Source organism: Alternaria conjuncta (genome assembly GCF_024043145.1).
Source record: "Alternaria conjuncta strain BMP 0040 chromosome Unknown scaffold_14, whole genome shotgun sequence".
NCBI lineage: Eukaryota > Fungi > Ascomycota > Dothideomycetes > Pleosporales > Pleosporaceae > Alternaria > Alternaria conjuncta.
The window spans coordinates 17,970-44,073 of record NW_026250103.1 but is presented as its reverse complement, the minus strand read 5'-3'; the positions used below and the strand labels follow the sequence as shown (position 1 = coordinate 44,073).

The 26,104-nt window shown below is 53.1% G+C and overlaps 14 protein-coding genes across 14 annotated transcripts; 11 read left to right on the top strand and 3 right to left on the bottom strand.

Annotated features, from left to right (window-relative positions):
- Window positions 1-2,733: 2,733 nt before the first annotated feature.
- Window positions 2,734-4,192, top strand: J4E85_008630 (uncharacterized protein; the record flags this gene model as incomplete). Its single annotated transcript, XM_051472854.1, has 4 exons — window positions 2,734-2,926; window positions 3,116-3,463; window positions 3,552-3,771; window positions 3,838-4,192. The coding sequence occupies 4 exons, from the start codon at window positions 2,734-2,736 to the stop codon at window positions 4,190-4,192; spliced, it is 1,116 nt and encodes a 371-aa protein (XP_051323074.1).
- Window positions 4,193-4,389: 197 nt separating this feature from the next.
- Window positions 4,390-5,130, bottom strand: TVP23 (Golgi apparatus membrane protein tvp23; the record flags this gene model as incomplete). The annotated part of the gene is made up of 3 exons (XM_051472853.1): window positions 4,390-4,544; window positions 4,610-4,945; window positions 5,034-5,130. 3 exons carry the CDS (start codon window positions 5,128-5,130, stop codon window positions 4,390-4,392), a joined length of 588 nt encoding a protein of 195 aa, XP_051323073.1.
- Window positions 5,131-5,399: 269 nt separating this feature from the next.
- J4E85_008628 (uncharacterized protein) lies at window positions 5,400-6,436 on the top strand (the record flags this gene model as incomplete). Its single annotated transcript, XM_051472852.1, has 2 exons — window positions 5,400-5,436; window positions 5,514-6,436. 2 exons carry the CDS (start codon window positions 5,400-5,402, stop codon window positions 6,434-6,436), a joined length of 960 nt encoding a protein of 319 aa, XP_051323072.1.
- Window positions 6,437-6,508: 72 nt separating this feature from the next.
- J4E85_008627 (uncharacterized protein) lies at window positions 6,509-8,094 on the bottom strand (the record flags this gene model as incomplete). Its single annotated transcript, XM_051472851.1, has 3 exons — window positions 6,509-6,718; window positions 6,767-7,737; window positions 7,785-8,094. 3 exons carry the CDS (start codon window positions 8,092-8,094, stop codon window positions 6,509-6,511), a joined length of 1,491 nt encoding a protein of 496 aa, XP_051323071.1.
- Window positions 8,095-8,266: 172 nt separating this feature from the next.
- On the top strand, window positions 8,267-9,799 carry J4E85_008626 (uncharacterized protein; the record flags this gene model as incomplete). The annotated part of the gene is made up of 6 exons (XM_051472850.1): window positions 8,267-8,584; window positions 8,636-8,695; window positions 8,759-8,877; window positions 8,923-9,542; window positions 9,589-9,658; window positions 9,706-9,799. 6 exons carry the CDS (start codon window positions 8,267-8,269, stop codon window positions 9,797-9,799), a joined length of 1,281 nt encoding a protein of 426 aa, XP_051323070.1.
- Window positions 9,800-10,407: 608 nt separating this feature from the next.
- J4E85_008625 (uncharacterized protein) lies at window positions 10,408-10,968 on the top strand (the record flags this gene model as incomplete). The annotated part of the gene is made up of 1 exon (XM_051472849.1): window positions 10,408-10,968. The coding sequence occupies one exon, from the start codon at window positions 10,408-10,410 to the stop codon at window positions 10,966-10,968; it is 561 nt and encodes a 186-aa protein (XP_051323069.1).
- A 327-nt stretch (window positions 10,969-11,295) lies between these two features.
- J4E85_008624 (uncharacterized protein) lies at window positions 11,296-11,626 on the top strand (the record flags this gene model as incomplete). Its single annotated transcript, XM_051472848.1, has 2 exons — window positions 11,296-11,436; window positions 11,495-11,626. 2 exons carry the CDS (start codon window positions 11,296-11,298, stop codon window positions 11,624-11,626), a joined length of 273 nt encoding a protein of 90 aa, XP_051323068.1.
- Window positions 11,627-12,265: 639 nt separating this feature from the next.
- Window positions 12,266-13,278, top strand: J4E85_008623 (uncharacterized protein; the record flags this gene model as incomplete). The annotated part of the gene is made up of 2 exons (XM_051472847.1): window positions 12,266-12,415; window positions 12,775-13,278. 2 exons carry the CDS (start codon window positions 12,266-12,268, stop codon window positions 13,276-13,278), a joined length of 654 nt encoding a protein of 217 aa, XP_051323067.1.
- Window positions 13,279-13,745: 467 nt separating this feature from the next.
- On the top strand, window positions 13,746-14,141 carry J4E85_008622 (uncharacterized protein; the record flags this gene model as incomplete). The annotated part of the gene is made up of 1 exon (XM_051472846.1): window positions 13,746-14,141. The coding sequence occupies one exon, from the start codon at window positions 13,746-13,748 to the stop codon at window positions 14,139-14,141; it is 396 nt and encodes a 131-aa protein (XP_051323066.1).
- Window positions 14,142-14,547: 406 nt separating this feature from the next.
- Window positions 14,548-14,909, bottom strand: J4E85_008621 (uncharacterized protein; the record flags this gene model as incomplete). Its single annotated transcript, XM_051472845.1, has 2 exons — window positions 14,548-14,702; window positions 14,756-14,909. 2 exons carry the CDS (start codon window positions 14,907-14,909, stop codon window positions 14,548-14,550), a joined length of 309 nt encoding a protein of 102 aa, XP_051323065.1.
- Window positions 14,910-15,980: 1,071 nt separating this feature from the next.
- Window positions 15,981-17,396, top strand: J4E85_008620 (uncharacterized protein; the record flags this gene model as incomplete). Its single annotated transcript, XM_051472844.1, has 5 exons — window positions 15,981-16,024; window positions 16,078-16,285; window positions 16,338-16,494; window positions 16,547-16,932; window positions 16,980-17,396. The coding sequence occupies 5 exons, from the start codon at window positions 15,981-15,983 to the stop codon at window positions 17,394-17,396; spliced, it is 1,212 nt and encodes a 403-aa protein (XP_051323064.1).
- A 415-nt stretch (window positions 17,397-17,811) lies between these two features.
- J4E85_008619 (uncharacterized protein) lies at window positions 17,812-20,528 on the top strand (the record flags this gene model as incomplete). The annotated part of the gene is made up of 7 exons (XM_051472843.1): window positions 17,812-17,895; window positions 18,151-18,245; window positions 18,335-18,377; window positions 18,433-18,971; window positions 19,021-19,282; window positions 19,332-19,998; window positions 20,047-20,528. 7 exons carry the CDS (start codon window positions 17,812-17,814, stop codon window positions 20,526-20,528), a joined length of 2,172 nt encoding a protein of 723 aa, XP_051323063.1.
- Window positions 20,529-21,226: 698 nt separating this feature from the next.
- J4E85_008618 (uncharacterized protein) lies at window positions 21,227-21,729 on the top strand (the record flags this gene model as incomplete). Its single annotated transcript, XM_051472842.1, is given in 2 exon segments — window positions 21,227-21,693; window positions 21,708-21,729. 2 exon segments carry the CDS (start codon window positions 21,227-21,229, stop codon window positions 21,727-21,729), a joined length of 489 nt encoding a protein of 162 aa, XP_051323062.1.
- Window positions 21,730-22,519: 790 nt separating this feature from the next.
- J4E85_008617 (uncharacterized protein) lies at window positions 22,520-23,374 on the top strand (the record flags this gene model as incomplete). Its single annotated transcript, XM_051472841.1, has 2 exons — window positions 22,520-22,611; window positions 22,663-23,374. 2 exons carry the CDS (start codon window positions 22,520-22,522, stop codon window positions 23,372-23,374), a joined length of 804 nt encoding a protein of 267 aa, XP_051323061.1.
- Between the last annotated feature and the right edge of the window lie 2,730 nt (window positions 23,375-26,104).

Below are 26,104 nucleotides of genomic sequence, written 5' to 3'. Positions count from 1 at the left end.
TCACACACTCTATCGCTGATCCATCGCCAAAGACGAACGAGGGGTTGGGCATCACTACACCCGCCCCAACACACGTCGCCTTGTATGAAAGAATACATGGGGGTGTATGCAGATGACAGTCTGTCACTGCAACAGCAACAGTCTTGTCGCCTGGCCAAGGCCGTGGAAGTTCCTTTCTCCGGGTCGTTTCTTACTGTATTCTTACACATTTGTTCGTTGCACGGAATAGAACTCGGTGCAACTCATCATTCCCTGTATCATCATTGCAGACGATCTTCTCGCCCTTGTACGGAGTCGATCATTCGCATGTACCGGATTCAGCATCGCACGAAGCCACAAGCTCGTCGGCTCCCACGCTTGCCTTCCACGCGAACTTAAGACCCGCTTCTCTTGGTAGTAGCTCTACCATAGCTCACATATATAGCCAGTATAGCTGTCCTACAATAAAATACGTAAATTAAGAGCCGAACGCATCGAAAACCTTACTTTTACTCGCGTACCTCCACCCGTCCGCTGCCGCATGGATCGGCTGAACGTCCAATGCCGTTGTGCGATCGCTTTTGAACGGGCCGGGACCTGGCTTGTACCGGTAATATGGGTAAATTCGAAGCATATGATATGTCGATCTTGGCAGGGTCAGGGAAGACGTCGCCGAGCAAAAAGAAACAGCCCAGAAAACGTGGTAATGGGAGGCACATCCTTTCCTCCCTGATAATGGAACCCTTGCTCGTGTCCATCAGCGACGTCGTGTTGAAGACAGACTTTGACTAGTCTTTCGTGTAGTGACATGCGCACGCGGGATTTTGCGAACTTTACTCGATAACAGCGAATGAGCGTTATGCCGTGCTTACGCCCCATTCTTCACCATGCCATTGGGTCGCTATACCATTTTCAGAGGGATTCCTGACACCTCCGTACTCCGCACCTCTCTCCGCCCAGCAGCAGCGACCAGAACCCATCAATGCGATGCAGTCTTTCGACTCCACCTTTCGAAAAGAATTGTTTCCACTTCCGCGGCTGCAGGAGCAAGGGAATCAGGTCACATTCACATGGCATGGTGGGAATTGATCTGCACTACTCCTTCCCTTTGCACATCCTCCTCAACAAAAGGCCCCAGTTTCCAGAACATCGTTCCCCGGGAAGACACGCGACTGACATGACGGAGGAACGTTATGGAAAGAGAAGGTCCCCCTTCCACGTGTGGGTACACGGGCGCATCTTGACAGCGGCCCCTTGTTTTTATCGGTATAGCGAGACGCCTCTTTAGGAGCAGGCATGAACGCGTGCTCGGCTCGAGCTGCAGGAACAGGTATCTGGGCCGCAGAGCGGTTGGCCTGACGTGACATGGGTGTTGCGTGGCCCGCGCGTCTCGAGGCAGGATTTATCCAACGGCTCGGCTCAGCAGGCCGTAAGAGCAACCGAGATTGAGGGCTGATGTGCCCTGGGGAGGAAATGCTGGACGCGATAGCGAAGTCGGTATCTGCGGGATGTATTGACTTGTCAGACATGATAATTTCGGCACTTATAGCCTTACGTGGTGCGTCGTGGACGGTCCGATAGAAGAGTTGTCGACGAAGGCATGGGTTGTGGGAGCGGCTTCGAAGTCGGACGTTGAGGCCCCACACGAGGCATGAAAGTCGACTCAGTTTCAGCTTGCGTGCGATAGATGTACGCAGGGCTCCTGACAGACTCTGCGACCATGCTCCGTTTTCCATGTGCGCCTGAATAAGAGAAGTGGACCGGTCCGCGGCGGAAAGATTTGTTATTATCCGCGTCGCCTACAGCATCAGGCTCTCCCTTCGTACAGTTCGGCGTGATAGTCGTGCAGCTCCACGGTCATGTACTGAAGGCTCTTTCCTGTCGCCCTCGAGCCTGCTACACGCAATTAAGGCCGATAGCACCCACACGAAGTATTCTTTCTAATCATCGCAGGCTTGGAACAATACATGTCTCGACATGACCATGCTACTATGAGCACTGGAATATGTTGTGTATGCCTTGACAGCTGACGTGCACTAACTCAACAAAATCGGCCTGCGATATTGCACATCTCTACTGCGCTGTTCGCTCTTAAAACCAGGAAGCCCTTACGCATGCCAGTGATGAATATCTGATAGTGCATAGATTCTAAGAAGAGCGGATGTCAGTCGGTGCAATTAGCGTGGTGGTGTGACAGCTTCCACTGCTGGCTGGCGACTCCACTACATCCTGAATCCCAGACCGAAATTACCTAGTATTGCATAGCAGAGTGTGGCTAAAACTCTAAGCATCAGCTTAAATTTAACGTCGCACAAGATGAGTCTTCAACACAGGCGCTGATGTCACAAACACATTGTTCACATAAGCCATGTCTCCCATAACGCCAGGCACAGATCTTTGAGCGTACCTAACTCCTACTCATACTCATCCAGAAACCGTTGTTGGAAAATTTAAGTAACGGAGTCGCGACATATGGCACAAAAACGTGTGCGAGTTCTAGACTTTAAGGATCTAAACAACGTCATGACTTCAAGGGTCAGGGCGAAGGGTAAGGAAGGCGATACCCCACCATGTAGCGTACCCAGGTATACGTACCGACTCCATCCCCACTTCCATCGTCATTACCAAGCAACGAGGTACGACTTTCGACTTTCGCCATCGCCAACACCATTAATTCGCCCATCGCACTGTACAGCTCTTCCTTAGACCCACAGTCCACACCCACTACTTGTCTCCAAAGCTAGCATGGTCGCGATGGGAGGTGGTCCAGATTTACCGTCTCGAAATGCATCGAAAGAGAAGGAGCTTGTGCTGTGCGCATTGCACTGGCCTCAAGAGCTATGCGAGCGTGGCTTGAAAGTTCTCAGAGAAGCTTTTGACGATGTGGAAGTGAAGTACTTCCAAGTCAAGTGGGATAGTGGCAAGTCGGAGATGGACGCACCTGAAGGTTAGTTGGCAGTAGACACACACACACACACACTTGCAGAGTATTGGTTGTTTTGAAGAAGAGATCGAAACCGAGATGACGGGTTCGCGCGTTACCAGTCGTCCAACAAGCACAACCATCTGCAGCTGCAGAGCTTCCATGCTTCCCGCGATTACACCTGTTACACAAACGTGGCTAATATCATCCCAGACGACATCAAGCGCGCAACCTATATTGCGACGCTATCCTGGCTCCCGGAATCCGCATCCTCCATTCCAAACACGAAGCTCATCCAATTCTTCTCTGCAGGCACAAACCACGTTTCCAGCCACCCAATCTACACTGACTCCAAGATCCCACTGTGCTCTGCCAATGGCGTTCATGGCCCGCAGATTGCCGAATGGGTCATCATGATGAATTTGGTGCACAGTCATAGCTACACTAAGCTTTATGACAACCAGAAGAACAGGGTTTGGGACCAGAAGGTGGGGCTGAGTGTCAGTGATCGGGTGGGGAAGAGGGTGGGCATTTTGGGGTATGGTAGCATTGGTCGACAAGGTATGTTTAATCAACTTGGAAAAGACGGAGAGACACAACTTTTGCTAGCATACTTGCTGCATATGGAAGCTATGCTAATCCACGGCAGTCGCTCACGTAGCAAAGGCAATGGGCATGGACGTAATAGCCTACACAGCCTCGCCACGCAGAACCCCAGAGTCCAAGCACGACAACGGGTACATCGTCCCTGGAACTGGCGATCCTGATGGCAGTATTCCCAGCGCGTGGTACAGTGGAACTAGCAAAGAAGATGTGCACGAGTTCTTGAAGCAGGAAATCGACTTATTAGTGGTTGCTGTGCCGTTAACGTAAGTAACTTGCCCACGTCATGCAAGGGAGACGATTCGATCATTTTTCACTAACACATTAACTAGGAAAGCGACAACGCATCTCCTCTCCACCGAGGAATTTGAGCTCCTGCATAAGTCCAACCCAAAGGGCACCTACATCGCGAACATCGCGCGGGGGCAAATCATCGACCAGAAGGCGCTCATCACTGCTCTGGAGAAGGAACATATTAGTGGTGCGGCCCTTGACGTTACTGATCCCGAACCTCTGCCCAAGGATGATCCGCTGTGGGATGCACCAAATGTGCTCATCACACCGCACTGCAGTGGAGCGTCAGATGCGTATGCCGACCGCGCGTTCCAGTTGTTGGTCGAGAACATAAAGCGGGACCGAAGTAACGGCAAACTGATCAACGAGGTGAACCGCGAGAGAGGCTATTGAGCCAGCACAACACCCCAGACTATAGTTCCGTAGAACATTCAACTCGATTTGATAGATCGATGTAGGGTATCATAGACGCCCTGGGTAGACTCCAAGTAATAGACCATATGCCTAGTCGTACAAGACTCTCCTGCTTTCGTCTCAACAGCCAGAGCAGAGAAACGAGAAATTCGCGCAAACACCAAAACGTCCGTGTATCACCGCCTGAACAGCCCAGAAATCATGCCGCCAGCCAGATTCCTCGCAAGACCTGAGCCGTACATGGCGTTTGAGGCGAAGCCCGTCGCTTGGCTGAACTTGTCGCATCGGGAGAAGGCGAGGGTATTCGTAATCGTAAGGACGAGCGCGATAACTGAGACCAAAACGTTAGCACATGTCTCTTTCTGAATCACCTCGAAAGAGAAGGTCACCACATACCAACCAGCGTCAACCAAATAAACTCCAAGCTGACGAGCGCCACAATCGCCAGCAGCACCCACAACACAGGCTGCGCATACAGCGCGAGCCAAAAGAAGCGCTTATCCGTCGCATTGATCTGGCGCCCCGTTTCCGGATCCAGACTCTCAAACACCCAGCGCCCGTCTCCCGTGTTGGCGTCGACTTCGTTCCACCAGCGGAGGCCGACGAGGCGGCGGCCAGCAATGTTCTTGAGGTAGTAGAAGTCCATGGCGAGGAGCAGGATGGTGATGATGAAGATCATGACGAAGTTTGCGGTGAGGAGGCGGAGGCCGAGGAGGTAGACTAGTAGCGAGGCTGGGGGAGAGGGTTAGCTGTGAAGGTGATATACTGGGCATGTATGCATGTGGTGCCTGTAGCTTGTTTGTAGGTTGGGATAACATACAGATGCGAAAGGCGAGGAAGGTAAGCAGCGTGATGGGATGGCTGCTTAGTCTCCAGCTCAGCGAACCAGGCGCCGGCTCTTGTTGTGCGTTCTCCATGGTTTCTGGTGCCGTCGGGGTGTGCGTGGTGCTGGGGGAATCAGTCCGAGACGTGTGAAGATCAGCTTCACGTGGCTTTCTCAGGGACGCGTCGGCGATCGGCGTTTGGGGGGAGCTTTGGTGGAGCTGCGACTTCCCCGCACGTCATAGGCTAGCGAGAGTGTCCGAGGTGTGTAACGGCTATATGACTTTCTGCCATTGAGGTTTGTATACTTCTGTGCTCGAGGCAGATATCTCGGAGGAAGTAATTCAGTCAGTTCCGAAGCAGCATGGCGGCGCCAATTATACGGAGGGCGTGCATGTACGGTATACCATCACCACTCCATTCACCTTCACATACCATACAAGCAGTTCCACCAGTGCCATACTAACACTCCTCACAGTACCCTCCTCCTCCAAGCGCATGCTCGAAAAGTCCTTCGCCATGACCGCCGACAACGTAACCTACGACCTCGAAGACAGCGTCGCCCCGCACATGAAGCCCGAAGCGCGCTCCAACCTCCGTTCCATCCTCAACAAGCCCCGACCCGCTAGCATAAAAGAGATGTGCGTAAGGATAAACAGCGTAGACACAGGCCTCGCGCTGGATGACCTGACCGAAGTGCTCAAAGGCGAGCACCTCGATGCCATCATGCTGCCCAAGTGCGAAAGCGCTGCAGACCTGCATTTCGTCACGGACGTGATACGGCATCTCTCGCCCGACCGCCATCCTAGTGCAGGGACGCAAGGGAACAGGGAGCCTGTGCGCATAATAGCGCTGATAGAGAGCGCAAAGGCGATTCAGAATCTGAGTGAGATTTGCGCGGCTTCGCCGTATATTTCGGGGCTTGTCTTTGCGGCAGAGGACTTTGCAAAGGATATGAGTCTCACACGTACACCCTCGCTCATGGAGTTTTTGTATGCAAGGAGTGCGATTGCGACGGCGGCGAGGGCTGCCAGACTTCCTAGTACTATTGACTTGGTATGTACGAGCTACAAGGGCGAGCAGGGGCTCAAGACACTGGAGGAAGAGTGTTTGAATGGCAAAGGGCTCGGGTTCAACGGCAAGCAATGCATACACCCAAGTCAAGTCGCCGTGTGCCATAAAGCGTTCAGCCCTGGGGAGAAGGAGCTCGAGTGGGCGACGAGGGTAGTCATAGCGGATGAGAAGGCAAGCAAAGCTGGACGAGGGGCCTGGACATTGGATGGCAAGATGATCGATGCGCCAGTCGTGAAGAAGGCGCATGCGATACTGAGACATGCTGAGGTATGTGAGATGGATGTAAGTGCTGTCAAGGAGACATGGAAGGGACAGGAGCCTGAGTAGCTACCAATGCATGTTGGCATCTTCGTATTGTTCTCCTACATGATGAAAGCGAGAGGACCGTATCGCTCTGATCTATACCGTAATCATGACACTGGCGTTCTTGTACCAGCTCAGCAAGGGGTTGTCACCATTCTTCGTCGTTGTCTCCGCAATGTCTGCTCTGCCGGCCATGAAGTCTTCGTGTAGGTATGTTCGTGCGAAGCGTCCGGTTATCGACGTGTACATGGGTTCCATGACCTCGAAGTCAGTGGGGAAGAGTATGTCGAAGTAGCCTTGGTGCACCTGGGACGTATTAGTGGCTGTTTTGTAACAAAACGGTAATAGACTTACAAGAGGTGTCGAAACAGGAATCATCTGCCTCTTGTACCTCGTTTGCACAACAGGCGCATTGATACCTTCGACCGCATCGCCCAGCTTGTGGAAGTCGCTGCTAATCAATTTGTGGTTTGGAAACTTCTCGTACAGCATGTAGAAGAACTGCATCAGCCGCGTTGGGATGTACTCCGGCATGCTCATATTAGAGCGGAACGGTACCAAGCTCTTCAGGTTGTTCATGAGTCGCGAGCCTTGCAGCGGATGCGGGTATGTGGTACAGGCAGCGTGTCTGCGCTCGAGGAATTGAGTAACGAGGGGGTCTATCGTGCGCGAGTAGTATTCGAAGAGCTCTCCACGAGGATCTATGACGACGTGGGATTGATATGGGAGGCCCGTTTCGAAGTCGTACTTTAGGGCATCGTGTGCGAAGTTGTCGAAGACTTCCAATGCGAGGAAGTAACAGGGTGAGGAGACGTAGATGTTCCAGTCAAAAACACTGCGATTTATGATTTCCACTTTGTCAGAGTGACCTCGCGCATATGCTGAGTGTCCTAGACCCTTCTGTTGCAGGTCGGCCAGTTGACTGGAGATCTCGATGATCTTGAACTTGGTGCGCTCGTACACGTCTGGGTGCACGTCTCTTATGAAGTCGAGGATGTTCAACATCATTGTACCGTTACCCGCGCCCATTTCGTATATGTTCAAATCATGGTATGGGTAGAAATTGTACTTGTAGTCCTCTACGAGGTAGCGTGCGATTGCTTCTCCGTAGTAGGGCGAGAAGAGTTCGGTCGGCGTATGCCAGAGCTGGCGTAGGTCGTTCGGTTCTTGGTAATCGAGATCGTCTTCGAAGGCGGTATAGCGGTGCCGCAGCTGCTGGAAGAATTCGTGCTCGGAGCCCATGGAGTTGAAGTCGAATGGATCGCCCGGAGAGAAGATGACTACTTGCTTGGAGAAGTAGCCGTAATTGGGGTTGTATAAGCTGTCTATACATCTATTAGTATAGTAATACACCACATGTAAGAGTCCCAACCTTCTATGAAGTCGCGCAACAACATCTTGACTCTGCGCGGTCTTTCTCTCCTACTCCGCAGCATGTCCGCTGTGACCATTGGGTATCTCTCAAACTCTTCCGTCCTCTCATGAGGGAATGCATTCTTTCTCGGTGTCCATCTGCTCTCGCGCTTCGTTTCACCCTCACCCAACCGTGTGGCCTTGCCTCGTCTTTGGTGGTGTGGTATGCGGGCGCCTGCGAGCGCTGGCCGGGCTCCGCGGGCAAGACATTGCGACGCTCGATGCGAGAACAGCTGGCGGAAGAGCTGCGTGGCGAGCGGCGAGTCCATTGGCGCCAGAGACAATTGTCGCGAATGCGTCGCGACAGCAGTGGTGGCTGTGGTCTTCCGCGCGAATGCACGTGGTGAGCTTTGCGGGCAGCCGCGCCAAGACGGGGATACCACCAGCTCCGATCGCGTCAACTCTGCAAACTGCACGCCACAACTCCCCAACTTTTGAAAAATGGTGGATCGCTCCAAATATTACCTCTTAGGCGCTTTGCTGCTAGGGATTGCTCTGACGACTGCATACAACAAAAAGAGATCGATAGAAGGAATAGACAATGCAGACCAACTTCTGGCACAGCAGCAAAAATGGCTATCGCAACTCGCAAAGATTAATGACTTAGAAACGTTGAAGAAGAGTTTACTGGAGTTCGGTGGTGGACACGGCGCAGTCAACATCAAGGAAGGCATCGAAGGATGCATCGGCGACACGCCCCTCATCAGAATCAAGTCACTTTCCGAATTCACGGGATGTGACATACTTGCAAAAGCTGAGGTAGAAAACTTACGTGAATTTGGCTCGAACGTTCGCTAACGTGAGCCACAGTTTCTCAACGGAGCCGGCAACAGTCCAAAAGACAGAGTCGCTCTAAGCATCATCGAGATGGTAAGAGAAGACTCTACTCCGCCTCCCGTCTATATCATTTATGTTTGCTGATTCTCATAACAGGCTGAAGAGAAGGGTCTTTTGATCCCACACTCTGGTGACACCATATACGAAGGCACTGTTGGGAGCACTGGCATATCATTAGCCGCCATTTGCAGAGCAAGAGGCTACAAAGCACACATGTAAGTCGTCATCTGACTCAGAGGTGTGTTGGCTGACAAGCGAAGCTGCATGCCAAACGACATGGCAATCGAGAAGTCAGATCTCCTGCTGAAGCTTGGTGCTGAAGTAGAAAGAGTGCGCCCGGCGCCTATCGTGGACCAGAAACAATTTGTCAACCTCGCACGATCGCGAGCAGAAGAACACACTGCAAGTTCCGAAAAGCCAGGGAGAGGACTGTTCGCCGATCAATTCGAAACGGAAGCCAACTGGCGCGCACACTTCACTGGCACGGGGCCTGAGATCTATGAGCAAACTGGGCGTCGTGTGGATGCTTTCGTTAGCGGCGCTGGCACGGGAGGAACTATCTCTGGAGTAGCGTTATTCCTAAAGTCCAAATTACCCGACATCAGGGTCGTCCTTGCGGATCCCCCTGGCAGCGGCTTGTTCAACCGCGTCAAGTACGGTGTTATGTTCGACCCCAAGGAAAGAGAAGGAACGCGGCGGCGACACCAAGTGGACACAATCGTTGAAGGGATCGGCATCAACAGAGTGACTCACAACTTCGACGTTGGTAGGGAGCTGATCGACGATGCCATCAGGGTTAACGACGACCAAGCAATTTCCATGGCGCGCTGGTTGGTTGAGCATGATGGCATTTTTGTTGGAAGCTCTAGTGCTGTGAACTGTAAGTTGTGAAGCGTTCAACAGCAGGCGGCACTGACTTATTGAAGGCGTCGCTGCCACGAAACTTGCAAAGACACTTGGTCCAGGACACCGCATCGTCACCATATTATGCGACAGGTAAGACCATGTCTCAAAATTCCAAATACGTACTAACACCTTCACAGTGGTGCAAGGCACTTGAGCAAGTTCTGGAAAAATACCGAGCCAGTTGGTGGCGCTGAGAACGATGTGTCTCTCCAAACCATTCTCGACGCTTGAGGCCTCCTTCCATCAACGCTCCCTGCCTTCAGATACCTGACGCATCCAAGGTCTTCATTCCCATTATCTGACCCCACCACAGTTTTCAAAAACGAAGAGGTTGACAATTCACCGCTGGTTGCGTCTGAAACGGAGCTGTACAGCGGCGTTCAGATCATGAAAGATTTGCCAACGCATCACAATGTCAGCCAACACGCCACCGCATCCTCAACAAGGGTGATCAGCCCCCCGCCTTCATCAAGCACTACCGTCACTGCCATGAATGCGCAACATTATGCAGCAGCAACCTTCCATCATCCACACGGGAACAATGGACACGTGACAGAAGAAAGACAAAGATTCTACTCTTCACGAGATACTGGGAGTCAGAAGAGCAAGTCTTGAGCGGCGGTGTCTTAACAAAGAGCAAAGCTCCAACAAAACCCATTCTTCTGACAGCCGCCACGCCCGTTTGTGTCGCCTTTATATACTACGGCGACCCCTCAACCCTGCATGCTACACACTCCCGGCTGGTTCATACCAAATATCGTCGCACACGTCCTCCCGCAGCAAACTTTCTCCATTCAGCAAGCCCTTGCCAGACCAGAATCTCTCTACCAAACGAACATATGCCTAACCGACGCATGAGCGATACAAACGGAATCAACAAAGCAATAAGTCCTACATCGAGCATTGTGCAAAGGCGAATAGCAAGAAAGATGTCACCATGGAACCGCAACCCAGCCCTCGCAAATAAAATTGCCGAAATGCGCCTCACCATCGCCCCCATAGTGCACGTGGAGACAGGGATACCAGCACCCGAGTTCCCCTCTACAATGCTCGATCTTTTCCTCCTCACCGAAGCGCAACTCGACGCGCTAGCTGCCTACTATTCCCAAACACATTCAACAGACCTCACAAACCAATATCCCCAGACAATGAACTGGCAACAACCCTTCTTAGACGCCAGCGACACCTTGCCTGAGAACTGTAAATTAGGCGAACTGGAACGGCTAAAGATTAAGATGAGGATGTTTGCGAGGTTCATTGGTATGAGGGGTGCGGATACACCGCGGTGGGAGTATGATCGTCAGATTGAGATTTTGAGGAATAAGATCCAGAGGAGGATTACGGATGAGGAGGAGAAGGTGCTGAGGAAATTTTATCAAGGTCCTGTTAGTAGGCCATGAGGGCTTCGAAGGGTGTCGGGCGTGCCGGTCATGCGTGAGGATGAAGGGAGGTTGCAGCTTTGTTAGAGCGTTGCCATGACGAGCTTCGTATATGGCAGCAATGTAACTTCTTAATTTCACCTTCCCGTGCCCCAAAAGTAGTGGTCAGATTGCAGCAATACGTGGACAGGGTATTGGATATGTGTGATTCTGGTAGTACCGAATTTCAACCATGGGTTCGCAAACCGCAAAACCACGCCACAGACCTTATGCAATTGCCTTAAATTACTTGCAAAACCCAGCTTGAAACTCCTCAGCTCATATATTTAATACGCCATTTACGCCACCATGAAGCTCAGCATCACCATCCTCCGCCTAGCCCTATGCGCCGCCGCCACCGCCTCCGTACACCTATCCGAATCCCAACTGCGTCAAAACCCCGACACAATCCCTCTCGCCGATCTCGAACCCCTAACACCCCTCAAACAGGTAAGTCAAGAACACTAAATCCCCCCCCTGCATGAAAAAATCGCCTAACAAAACCTAGTGCTACAACTACTGCATGGACACGCTCAAGTACAAGGCCCGCCGAGGCGGAGAGGGAGATTGGAATTACATCCGCTGCTTGAAGGCATGCAAAGAGGATCCGAACGTGAGTGGGACCAGGATAGACGTCTGAGCAATTCTGTGGGTGTGGTTGTGGACTTGGGTGTGCTGATGATGGGGTAGTATGCTGAACAGCCTACTGAGACGTGGCGGGCGATGTTTGTGTTGCAGGCGAAGGACTGTGAGCGCGTGGCAGATGAGTTTATGAGGGAGCATCCGCGTGATGTTATGGATCTTCCGGAGCATTTGAAGCGGATGGGGTGTTGAGAGGGGTGTGGTTTGCGTTGCGATCGAATGTTTTGGTGTACTGAGGCGTATGCATGTTGTAGCTTTCTAAGGAGATGTTCAGCGGCTCTAACAATTGAATACATTCACCCACCAAAGTGCAAGTTCGATGACGAGCGTACAACAGACCACATGGGTGTCTAAGCCCAGAACACTCACTCTTCTCCATACGGTTTTCTTCTTTGGCACATGGCCATCATCTGATCGCTGATTGGAGACGCGCGTCTTCGAGATGTTAAGCGTCTTGACGATGGCTCATTGGACAAGGTATGGAGTTCAATGGATCAAGTCATCACTCAAGGGTTCAGGGACTACACCCCTTCAACGCTCTCCGCACTGAAGCGATCTCACACAGACACTTCAAAAGGGTTCGAATCTATTTAAATAAGCAGTCAGCCGCGAAACTTCAGAAATCATCTCCCTTGACATGAAGCTCCTCACCAATATCCTGGGTGTTGTCTCGTGCACTGCTATTATAGTCACTGCACAGGCACCCAAAGAAAATCAAGCTTCAAACATTGAAGCTCCGAAGGCCCAACCCAGTATCGACGTACTCCGCGAGAGGGCTACCCGCCAGGTGAGATTGGGCCGTATTCCCCAGTAACATCCAAAGTCTGACACGGTGTAGTGTATCAGATATTGTTTTGATGGAGTCGCCGGAGAAGACGAAGATCCTGCTCAGTGGGATGGTGCGATCGGTTGTGCATACGAATGCGGCACAATGAAAGTTCCAGACGATTCCTTGGAATACATGCTTCACTATGGTTGGGCGATTGAGGGGCTTAGTAGGGTCAGTGCTAGGATATGTCCTCACCAGCATGAAAAGCTTACTCACTCATCGCAGGCACCCAAATACTATCACAGACGGGCCTCCGTAAGTTCGCACAAAGGATTACGTTCATTCCAGTGCCGAGAGATGTACTGACCAAATGACAGTGGCTGCGGGATCTTCTTGATGAGGACATTCAGTATCCGTCTGCGGACCAAAACAACCAATACAGACACGCTTTGGAAGATTTCGAGAACCTGAGCAGGCAGTTCACTCACTATCCGACAAATGAGATGGGAGAACCGGAAAGAGAGGCGAACTCCGAAGAAGATGTCAAGCGAACTGCCGCGCTGAGAGATGGACCGTTTGAGTCACCGCCAGCAAATGAATGCACTGACGCTCCATCGTCCGGAGATCTCCTTGACACGAACACTGATTGGCCGTCTGTGGACGAGGACGCGGATGAGGAATATGCGGATTTTCTGAGCAGCAATTGGGAATATGCCGACAAGATCAATGCCTTGTGGAATACTGATAAGATGTATGTGGTGGAAGTCCCGGGTAAGACAGGTTCATCGTCAGAGGGTTCCAAGCGATATTGGTTGCATACGTATGACGGTCGGAAATACGGGCCGTACGACAACAAAGCTCAGGTAGAGTTCGCACTTTGAGCGCGGTTACGTCATCTCATCCACCAGAGAAATGCGAAAAGCCTTCTGGTGGTTCATCTCGCGTTGATGGAGGGGTGAAGTAGGGTAGAGCGGCTTCTCTAGATCACATGTAGTACCTCGGGGGTGGTGACACTGTCCACAGCAACGATAGCTAAATCCATGTCCACTCCTGGATTGCGCAATGCACCACCATGCATGTGAGGCCGTGTATGCCAACGGCAAACCTTGGAGGCTGATGATAAAGAGCCGCAGCCGAATTGACCACCTCACGCTAGCCCTCCGGTAACACTATACCTCTTCCGTCCAAGCACCAAACTGCCAACGGCCCGGGAGATCGACAGAGCATCGGCAAAGCTTCGCTCGCGTTCGCCCATCACTCACCAGCACGTCGCCAATACTGCTCCTTTCGCGCTCACGATGCGCCCGAGCCCCCGGGTTCTCTCACGCCATCACCGACCATCGTGAAAATGCCACCACGCGCGCGTCCCCGTCACCGACCCTTGACCATCGCAACCATCTGCGGTACCGCATCGCTCATCCTACCCACCGTCACGCTCATCCGCCTCTACACCATCGCGGCGCTACCCGTGTACTCGCTCATCTACGCCGGCTTCATCAGCGGAGTGACGTTCCTCTTCTATGGCTACGATAAGATGCAGGCGCGGAATCTGGAGTGGAGGGTCAAAGAAGTGACGTTGCATACACTGGCGATGGTGGGAGGGTGGCCGGGAGCATTGGCGGGCATGCACTATTTCCAGCATAAGACGAGGAAGGTGAGGTTTCAGGCTGTGTTCTGGGGGATCGTTCTGGGCTGGGAGGGTGTCGCGTGGCTGGTGTGGAATGGTGGGGTACAAGTTGGATGATGAGGGGCTTGGAACAAGTCTATCAAGACGACGGGGAAATATTTCATTAGGGATATGTGAGGCCGTTATGAGAGCCATGACGGTCGTGAGAGTACGGCGCAAACCTGCCGGGACGGTATACAAGGAGAAGGCTACCTTGAGAGGAGCCACAAAGGAACCACCAAACGCCTACCGAGGGTATGTCCAACATTCGCCTTCTGCTGTCGTGTCGCTACTCCGCTTTCTTCCGGACGTCTCTCTGAATCGTCTCCTTGGATGCGATAACCCATCCCCGAAGGCATTCGAGCAATGCCCTCAGACACGCCTTCACCACCTCCTAGTGGAACCGGTCCGAGATCTTCTTCGATACGTCCTTGGTCTGATCCCAGACTTGGGTCGCCGCTCGGACTGTACAAAAGAAGAGGCATTAGCGACCGGTGAGCGGAGATGTGAGTCTATCAGCGCTTTCACCAGCTTGCTCTCCAATGGGATTCTGCATGGCGCCGCCCGCGAGGTTGCTGATTCCCTGCTTGAGGTTCTTGACGTCTTCTTGGTCGGAGGTGGGGATTTTGTTGATTTGGTCTGCGAGGTGTTAGTGTTTGCGGCATGGTGTTTGTGAGTATGGAAAGACTCACCCTTGGCCATGTAGGACATCTTGTTCTCGCCCATGGTCTGGAGGGCTTGCTTCTCCATCTTGCGCTTCATCTCCGGGGAGATACCGAAGAAGTAGAAGTAGCCGGCGGCCAAGGCGATCAAGCCAGCGAGGATGGTGAAGATGCCGATAGCCATAGTGGAGACTGTGCGGTTGCTCGTTTGTGCGTGAGAGTTTGTATGGAAATTGGTGTGTAGTGCTGCTGTAGAGGAGATTTGGCAGAATAAAGAAGTGATGTGCGTGGTTATGGTGGGTGTTTGTCGATCAAGGCCCAGATTATGTAGACGGGAAGGCATGACGTAGGAATTCCACACGCAAACCTGCGCGCGTTGCGACTGCGGGACCAAACGAGCGGTTCCTTCTTGGCATGAACTGGGCCCTACCTGCTGTGGCGCGTGCATTCTGAGAGCATTGAAATGGTCGCGTCTCCAAGCTGCAGTAGAGTCATACTGCGAATGCAACTGTGCATTGTCTAGCGGCCGTTGGTGTCGGCATACTAGAGCAGACCATTAGGGAATATACGAAAAGTACGGCCTCTTTCGTACCAGAAGAGAGATTAACTGTTCGGCTCTTAAGGATATGATTAAGAAGCTGCGAGCAGAGAGATGTCTATGCTTCGCGAGTCAAGATGACAGTCCCTGTTGAGCCTGCCCGACGCGTGTATACTGCAACAGAACGTGTATGCAATGTCCGCCCACTCATCTGACAGTACGTGGTAGCATCGACCTGTGTTCAATTGAGCCTGACAAATATGGCATGGAGAAAGCGTTGAGGGCTGCTGCTAGGTTTTGAGCCATCCGCTGGCGCTGCGCCTCAAAGGCTCAAACCCTGGAGGCCGCGAGGCGGACACGAACATCGAATGCGCCTGCCCCACAGCCAGGCTAGGTGCTACTCCAGCAAGCCTTCCAAGACGCTCGACCTTTGTTGCTGACCCGGTCCAATTCCGTGCCTCCTTTTCACGACTTTCCTTTGCAGCCTTGCCTTTTGCTCCTAAGACAGCATTGCTACCTAACTGTTGTTTCTTACCCCTCACCCACCCCACCACCAGCTGAACGCGCCTGATAGGCACCCCAAATCTCACCCTCAGCCTGAGACGACGCTCGCGGCAGTCGTATAACTGCTTACCAGCTCGCCCATCATGAGTTGTACTTCCCTCCCTGCGGTGCGCATTGCGATATCCAGGACTGACTGCTGGTCTAGTGACAAACATGCTCAACAAGCTGCACGGCCAGCCCGACAGCTATGATCGCAAGTCTGTATCCTGCTGCCCTGCGCCCCGACGTGTACTGAACATGCCATTCACAGATCACGATACCGCTTCGGAAAGACACTCGGCGCCGGAACCTACGGTATCGTCAGAGAAGCTGACTGCCCCGAGGGCAAGGTCGCTGTCAAGATCATCTTGAAGAAGAATGTGCGCGGCAACGAGCAGATGGTGTACGATGAGTTGGAGATGCTGCAGCGCATGAAGCACCCTCACATTGTCAAGTTCCACGATTGGTTCGAGTCAAGGGTACGCGCGATACGGGTCCCTTCTGTGGGACCGTGGAGCTGACAGCTGCCAGGACAAGTACTACATTGTAACCCAATTGGCGACGGGTGGAGAGCTCTTCGATCGCATTTGCGAGAAGGGCAAGTTCACAGAAAAGGACGCCGCTGAGACAATCCGACAAGTACTCGATGCAGTCAACTACCTCCACAAGAACAATGTCGTTCACAGAGGTATATTCTCCGCCTCGGATCGGATGCGACTACAGCAGCTAATTCCGAATAGATCTCAAGCCAGAGAACCTGTTGTACCTCACACGCGACGCGAACTCCTCCCTCGTACTTGCGGATTTCGGTATCGCCAAGATGCTCGACTCGAAGAGCGAAGTCCTGACCACCATGGCTGGCTCATTCGGATACGCTGCTCCTGAGGTCATGCTCAAGAAGGGTCACGGAAAGCCCGTTGACATGTGGTCCATGGGCGTCATCACATACACACTGCTGTGCGGATACTCGCCGTTCCGGTCAGAGAACCTTGCGGACCTGATTGAGGAATGCAAGAACGGTCGCGTCATCTTCCACGAGCGCTACTGGAAGGAAGTGAGCCCGGAGGCCAAGGAGTTCATCAAGAAGCTGCTAGAGCCCAACCCGGACAAGCGACCAACCAGTGAAGTACGATGAAGCAGTCAGGGTCTGTTGGAACGCACTAACAATACTAGGCTGCCCTCAAGCACGTTTGGCTCAGCGGAAGCACTGCTACCGACCACAACTTGGTGCCAGAGATCAAGGCGTACGCGGCAAAGGCCCGCCTCAAGCGCGGCATCGAGCTCGTCAAGCTTGCCAACCGCATCGAAGCGCTCAAGATGCAAGAAGACGAGGAAGAGGATGTACCAGGCGAGGCAGACGTGCCCGCCAACGCCCGCGAGGCTGCCGGCGAAGCCATTGCATCGCATTCCGAGGACAAGAGTCTGGCCACCAAGGAGAACGCAGACACAGGCAAGGGACCCGGACGCCTAAGCAGAATCGCAAAGGGAGCCATCTTCCGGGAAGTTGTGCTAGCCAAGGTGCGCGAGATGAAGGAAGCGGAGGCGCGAGCAGAGTTCGAGAAGAAGGCGTCGGAGCCGGTGCAGAAGTGAGAGAGAAGCTCTGGACGACTTTCCTTGTTTCTGGCGTAATCCTACAAACATGTTGAGTTTGCTGCAGTATTAGCGGAGGTCTCGTTTCCCAAGTATACCCCTGGAAGATAGCGACCAGGCCCCACTACCTAGAAACAGTTGATTGGCTGAATTTGATTGTTTGAAGCGTGATGCTGCAAGTTCCAGTGTTTACTACTTGCCGTGGCCATGGTGTGGTGGAGGACGCATCTGGTGATGCAAGCGGACCGTGCGCGGGTGCTTGGCAAAACTGGGAAGCCTAGATTGAACACTGCGGCGCGTCCACCGGGTTGACGACGGAACGCGCATTTCACTGCACCGCCGCCACGATCCCTATCCGCCCTGAGACGCTCGGCAAACCACTCAGTCCGACTACGCGATCACGAATCAACCGGAAATGGAGAGCGCGGCCAAGCGCAAAGCCGCGAGTGCTGCAGCGGGCGACCACGACGGGCGCCCTGCGAAGCGACAAAAAGGGACGGTACGTGCAGGCTGTGGTGGTGGGCGATGCATCGCCGGGCGTGTCCTGGAGATGGACGAGGCGTGATGGGCGCGTTGCGGGATGCTCCTTAGTCCAGCAGCGCGACACCTGGGGGGTTCGACGACCAGGCCATCACCCCGTCGGCCCCTCATCAATCCTCAACACCACACGCGCGCCGGCGATGCACTCAGCCATGGCGGGAATTGGATCAGACAACAATGAGAACATTGCTGACAGGAGACCGCTTCCGTGCAGGCCGAGACGCCCAATTCCAGGTCAGAGACGGTCGAGTCGACCACGACGGCAGGCTTGAAGTTCCTCGACAGCTTGAAGCAGGCCAAGGACAAGACGTACGTGACGCCCTCCTTACGCCTGTCGCACTGGCAGCTTCCATACTTCCCAGTGTACCGACTTAGGAACTCCCACTGACACTTTGCAGCGGACGCCCCATCGCCGTCCACTTCCTCACTCTCCCCGACAAGGTATGTCCCCGTTGCGCTCCCTCACTACATCAGGTCCACTGACAATTGCATGCAGGCCGAGGTGCCCGACTACTACGAATTCACGAAACTGCCCATTGCTATTGATACCATCGAGAACAAACTCAACAACGGCGAGTACGCGTCCCTAGCTCAAGTCGAGAGCGACTGCAAACGACTGGTCAACAACGCAAAGGCCTTCAACGACAAGAACTCCGTCATATACCAAGATGCCGAGCGTCTACGCAAGACTGCCTCCAATTGGATGGTGAAGCACAATCCCGCCTACCGTGACGGCAACTATGTCGCAACAGCCACCCCGATCCCAGGCGAAGACAACTCCACCCCGTCGAAACCTTCGCCCCGCGTCACCTCGACCCCAAGAACCGCCCACGCACATACACCCGCTACACAAGATACAGCCGACCGCCCTCGACGCGCGGCCGCCATCGCAGCATCGGCTACACCAGCACCGTCGAAGTTGCGACAGTCGGCGTCTGCCGCGCTGGAAGATGACGACGACAGTGCTGATTATGCAGGCAAGACATTCCAGCAGGCACAGGAGCAGATCGTGAGGGAGATTCTTGATTATGAGGAGTAAGTTGCATGCTCCGTGCTGAAATACCAGCCAGCTAACACTCTCCAGCCAAGGACTGCAGATATTCCTGCCCTTCCAGAACCTCCCGTCGCGCAGCCTGAAGGACTATTACCAGCTGATCAAAGACCCCATGTCGCTGGCCGCCATACAGAAGAAGGTTCGCGGAGTAGTGGGACGCGAGGCTCCGACAGGCCATACATTGTTCAAGAGCTGGGACGCTTTCGAAGAAGCCTTCAGTCTGATTTGGAAGAATGCTCGTATCTACAACGAAGATGGTAGCGACATCTACAACCTCTCGCTCGAGCTTGAAGTACGTATACTGTCTGCATGCTCTCATACCTGAGTACTGACCGGCCTAGGAAATCTTCAACAAGAAACTCGAAGAAGCCAGATCCAAAGTCAGCGAGCCAACGCAACCGAAGCTGAAGCTTAACATGTCCAGTGCCGCAGCGGCTCCAAAACAGCAGCTCAAGCTGAAGCTGAAGCCGAGCCCGGGATCAGAGCGTAACACTCCAAGTGCTCGCGATTCTGCGACGCCCGGTGTCATCGTTGACAACGACGCTCTTCAGCGACAACAACGACATGTTCTCGATAGCGTGGGCAACCGATTATCTCAAGCCCCACCTGGGAAAGCCGCGACGCCAACAGCACCTGCCAATCCCTTCACTGGACCGAGAGGTGGTGCTTCGTCGATTGCACCACTCTCTGCCGCCCAGAACAAAACCGCAGGATCACCGCCCGCCGTCAACGGTGTCAAGCAAGACGTCCAATCCCCTGCCCTGAGTGCCATCAGGCCGGCCAGCACCGCACCGGATAGCCAGGCTGCCCGACTAAGCGTCCCAGCGCAGACTCCACATCCGAGCATGGCCCCTCCACAGAGTGTGTCTCGCCAGGCAAGCGGCAGTCCACATCCGAACGGTATTGGGCTGCAGAATGGAAATCACGTTCCCTCATTCCAAACGCCAACTTACTACGCGCCTCCACCAGTAGCCCGCGTAGATAGTTTCAGAAAGGTGCCACTCAAGAGTAAGTGTACCAATCCTGATTCAAGAGATCTTCCATTAACAAACGCAGGCGTCGACGAAGCACTAATACCGAAAATCACACTCAACACCCACCCAGCGCTTAACCCGTCGAAGCCATGGTCTACGAGCATCCTGGCGAACAAACAAAAAACCATGTACAGTGCGACGATGGTGGTCGCACCATCCAACTCTTACATTCAAGTTGTACCCAAGGTCCCTATCGCGCTTACAAGCCGGATGTACCGCCTCTTTGTCACTGTGAATGGCAATAAGACACTCGAAGCGAATCGTGTTCCTGTCACGGCAGGCATCAACGGCACAAGCCCAAGTCTCAGCTACGAGGGTGGCAAGAAGAAGGGCGAGCCACTGTTCGAAGCGAAACTCGTAGCTGGCGTCAATCGTATCGAGGTTGAGATTGTCGCGGAGAAGGAGCGCAAGGTTCAGTCTGAGAGTGGCACTGCAAAGAAAGAGGATGTCGAGATTGAGAAGTGTACAATCTTCCTACATTTACCTCGGCAACCAACGCATTAGGCATCCGACGACTTGGACAGGGCAGATCCTGGATACAAATGGTTGGACTCGCTCGCGTCATGGTTGGACGCTCATATTGTTTCTTGAACGCCTGGGGTATTGGCGTTTACCATTGCAGTGGCATCAGCATCAGGATGACAGGAGTTACGGTGCTTGCTTGCTTTTATTTCTGGCGGTATACCTGAGATTGGAGCGTGTTGTCAAGCTGGGAGAATGGGAACGGGATAACAGAGGATTGAGACTATGGGGGAGGAAGCGCGATGTCAAATTCCGCGTTGTAAGAATAGGGCCTTGTCGATTGAGACGTGCACATCTATCTACTTAGTTTCTTTGAAACGAATCAAACATTTCAATTGTATAGGCTCTGCGCATGGGGTTGGATGGTTGTGCGTGCAGTGCGTCGTCTCGCAACATATAATGACCCCCATGGTGACGTGCACCTCCAGACCTTGTTCCTAGCCGAACTGCACATCTCGGGAGCCAAGCAGCAACTGAGATTAATCGCTCGGGAAGAAGTCAAGGTTCGGTATGCAGTCAGGATATTCATGCAGCTGCACCTTCGGAACTCCGCGCTTACCGTCCGAGGATACACGACGGCGGACGCAACATAAAAAGAACGGGAACTCGACATACATATAAAGACCCGACTAGCAGCGTCCTTCTCTCCCAAAATCAAATCACAACCAGCACCCACAATCATGACCCTCCCATCCCGAAATCCCTCACCACCTCCCCAAGCTCGCCCCAAACCAGGTCTCCTCCTCGTACACCCCCGCCTCCACGACCCCACCCCAGCCAATGCTACCACGTTCCTCCGCTGGACGAAACTCCATTTCAGAGATATGCTCAACATACCCGACACCGGTTCCGGTCGCGTCACACAAGACTTGCGGTTCGTTGCGCCGGAGGACGATGATGGGTATACGCACGACAAGAAAGAAGAAGGAGAAGACGGCAAGAGTGCGATGCCGAAATACCTGTACACATGCCTGATGGATGACATTGCGTTTCTAAAGACGGAAGCATACATGGGTGTCAGTCGAAGACTGAACCTGGAAAAGAGCAGGACGTTAGAGGAGGGAGAGGTGGGCGTGGGGTTTCTGGAAGAAAAAGAGGAAGGAGAGGAGAAGATGGTGTTTGATATCGTGGATGCCCAATTCGCCGTGTACGAAGAAGTAGGGGGATTGGGAGGGGAAGGTGAGATGCCGTTTCAACGTCTACCAAAGCATCTCGCTTCGCGGATGGGCGCAGCGCCGAAATCTGTGCTTGTTGCTGTGTATTTCGATGTGCCATGTGTGGTTGGAGTGGATAGAGTTACTGTATCGCGGACTCTTCACGACTCTCTGCTTGCTCGTTTCAAGGCTGTTGTTCCGCCGGCTCTGAAGCCGTACTCATCATTGTATAGATGGGCGGGGGTGGAGGCGCAGCCGGAGGCTCATCCGTTGATTGGGAAGGATGGGAGGGGGGAGTGGATGGTGCTGCTTTTGTTGGTTGATGAGGAGGGGGAGACGCTGGTTAGAGGGCATGCTGTTATGTTGGTGGAAGGGTGGGTTGAGCAGGAGAGGGGCAAAGCTGGGGTTGGGGGTATCGAGTTTGGGGTTTGGGAAGGAGAGGTTTTTATGGGTTGATTGAGAAGGCCCTCCTTGTCTGAGTCGAATTGGGTGCCCAGGTGGGCTGAGATGCCGATGTAGGATGTAGGTATGCTTCACAATCTTCCAATGTGTGCGTTATGCCTAGATAATGACGCTTTGCGATATGATTTCCGCCTGTCTTCATTTAGTGTTCTAGATATCACCGATGCTCGATGTAAAATGCGCGCAGGAGGTAGGACGTGAAATTTAGTTGTGTTGTGAGCCCGTGAATTCCTGAGCGTCGGTCATGAGGGGTGACATCACCCCGCATCAACGGAGCTACACACCGCAGTGAGCACAATCCCGATGCCTCTATCGTTCTCCCTTTCCACACCCAACGTTGAAGCCTGGTCCTGAAACATGTCGCTGATACCGGAATCTCATACAGCATTGTCAAGGACAGAGAATGGAGTGTTTGATGTCGCACCAAAAACCGACTGGCAAAAGTCCGCGTCAGTCACATGATACTCTACTCCAGGGTATCGCATACTAACATCAAGTAGCGTTGAGCGTAATGCACTTGAATCGCCTCTGCTCCGTCTACCTCGCGAATTGCGCGATCTCATCTGGACCCTTACTTTTACGGGAACTGTAAAACCCGTTTACAGTGGGGCTTCCTGGTCCTCTCCATTCAGCGTCCTTGTGGCATGTCGACAAATCTACACCGAAGCTATCAGTCTTGCGGGTCCATTCCTTACCTGGTCTTTCAGCTGCATTCCAGACTACGAAATCTTCTTTTGGAACATATTCGATGTTGAAGGAGCAAAGTACAAGAATCGCTTCATACACTCCATACAGCTTGGCGTCGATCCTTCGGATTCATACATGCTAGCCGAGATAATAGATCCGGGGACTGACGATGATCGACATGAGGAAACGGGTGAATATCGTCGTCCTACATTCCGTGCTTTCGAGAATCTAACGCATGTGGAACTACTACTGTCCGCTACGGGGGTCTTTAGTGATTCTGAGAACGAAGACGACGAGGAGGCGGAGGAGGTTGAATCAACCCGTTATGAGAATGATGACATCGAGGAAGCCAGAGACAACTTCACCAAAACAATGGAACGGATGCTTCCTCGTGTGCGTGTAACGTACAAGGACTTCGATGACAGCGCGGCAATGAAAAGGTTCTGGACGACACAAGATCCCAAGGAGCTGAGTATACGGGTGTTCTCTGGTCGGCGAGAACGACAAAAGGCTCTGGAACCTTGACTGATCGCGTAGAGTATTTCCTCTTCTGTCGGCTCCTTGGCGGAATGGAAACGGGGAAGGTTAGCGCGGTATCGCAAAAGCAATGGCGGAATTCGCTTCCTCCCGCACATGGTGGCCTCGTGTTCATGTCTGCGGGAAAGGTGTTGAAAGTGCGCTGTCCGGAATGTGGTGGCGATTGGTCATGCTCGATTGCAGAGGTGCCCAGACACAGTCCCGCTGACCTCGATAGAGTTGTCAGAAAGACTAGTTGGGGGCCTTCGTGAAAGATCTGGAACGCATCATAGATACTCGTAGTGATTGATAGCACGGCAACGATGAGTACATCATGAGATCTCACCTCAACAAACCATGACAAGCTATCGCTAGGGTACTTGGTACGCATCAACAACCTTCTTGTGCACCAACCGAGGCTTCTATTCGGCGATTCTTTACGTTAGTCGTGCGATTGAAACAAGCTTTCGGTTCTGGATGAGGGAAGACACGGCTGAGCGCCGAAGAATCTGCAAATAATGTAGGTGCGGGCAGGCCTGGAAAGCTATTCCAGTCTCGCGACGGCGTTCCTCTCAAGTTCTCGAGAGTACAGGTTTGACATGTGAACGAATATGATATCGTTCGTCCGCAAGTAGGCGATGTATACGAAAACGGACTCCGACTGTTGCCTGCCACAGGACCGAGGTAGAGCAACGCGGTAGAAACGACGGCTTACCAGGTCACCGGACACGACATTGCAGTAACAGCGGGAGCCACAGCTGAGGCTCGTCGTATTCCCATGGGTCTAGCAGAGGCCAAGCTTTCGCGTCTTGCTGAGCGGACTTGGCAATCTGCAAGCCATTATTGAACGAGGCGACATTCTCGAACAGCATCGGTGAGACCAGAATGGAAAAGTGCCGCAGAAGTCCCATCTAGTCCTTCGCCACTGCACACTGTCAGCCTCAGCTTATCGGACTTGAGAAAATGGCGGCGCCATTGCGAAGACAGCGAAGCAACACGATGGTAGCAGAGACGACGTAGAATTTTCCCATGCAGTGTCAACATTTGCATGCCACGAGTCTATTGGAAAGTTGACAGCGGTTTGTACGAAGGTGTGGAGAGACATCAGAGGCGATACTGCTGACAGGGGTCTGCTGGTGAACAGGGCCCCCGATTTAGTATCACCCTTCTCGCGTGTCCAAGTGCCGTCGCGGGGTGGTTTCGCATGGGTAAGCGGATGGATGTCAAGTTAGCGGGAATTTTCCCATGCTAGATATTTTCCGACGCTGTGCCATGGTCGAGCTCAGCTCGGAATCAATTGCGAAATAGGTGTGAAGGACAGACTCCACTCTGATATAGCAATTGCATGATCTTGCTACTGTTAGTCCGCGATCGAGCCAGAGTGGGGGTCTTCTCGTTCCACCATGTTCTGACCCCAGCGTGGTGCGACAGCTGTTCCAGACAATGATCGCTGCGCGGTCCTACGTGGACGTGATAGTAAGGACACTGCATCAAGCGTTGAGGCTCGACATTGTGCGCAAGGCTATCGGCAGAATCAGATGCTTTTTGATTTGTTTCCTGGGTCAACTCCAGTTCGGCGACGCAGTTGTTTTGGCGGATTGTGACGGGAGGGGATTTGAAGCTCGTACACGTGATGGTACGATTTGACCAATGGTGAAGCTGTGTAATGAAAAGGGAAGACACGAGTCGTGCATTCGGCATGCATGAATTCCGCGCTGATGCTGCATTACGGGGTAGCTGAGGTTAAGCTGTGGAGAGGCGTGGTGGCTTGGAGGGCTTCGAATGACAGGCTGAGCGATCTCCACGCCAAGGCCGACGGGCGCTAGCTTAGCGTCGATCGCAGCTTGGTCACAGTCCAGACCTCCCTTTCCGCAGCCTCCCTTCAACCTTCTCCGCTTGCGATGAACACACACACACCAGCACCGGCACACTGGCAAGCAGTCCCCCGGACGCGGAACTGCTATTCCTGGATCGACGGGACTCCTAAACAAGCCTGGCCAAGTTGACCGGTCTCTCGCGTACCACGATGCACTAGCAATTAGCGCTTCACAGCTCACACGCTGGCAACAATGTTCAGCCCTAGCAGGGCGAGACTGCTACGAAAGTTTTCATGGAGGGCCTGAATCGTGTTGACCGCTCGTACCCAGCCGTCGTTTAGGCATGTAGAGCGCCATCCGTAAACGAGGACCTTCTCGACTACACCTTTCCGAGTTGAGACTGTCGGACTTCCCGAAACAGACTCTGCAACTCGTTCGTTGTTCACTTTGCCTACTGGTATCTGTCACGTGGTCGTGGAGAAGAGCAGGGAAGACCTGGGGTTCTCGTGGTCGAGATGATCCAGATGAGTCAAGATTGAGTTCAGCATCACCTACTCATATGCACCATTCGGAGACACTGATCGAATTCATTCCGCATTTGTAAATGGAGTAGTCTCTCATGCTGTTCTATCAGAATAGGCTAGTCATCCTGCTGGTCGCCAAGACTCATCAGCTTTCGCTCATCGCCTAGCTCTTGCTCATACCAAGCCTCTCAAGCCATGTCTAGGCATAGATCCCATATTCTCGGCCTTTCCAGGGAGTGGCTTGAAGCAGACTTCGATATGGTGAATGTCGACACACTCAGGCAACAGTAGCGAGAACGCCGAATGGCGTCTCCTGCCGGCCCTAGAATTCCCATTTGTTCTTGTGGAAGTACACTTGCCACGATGAGGGATGGTGGGAACGGGGGTCTGGCTGGATA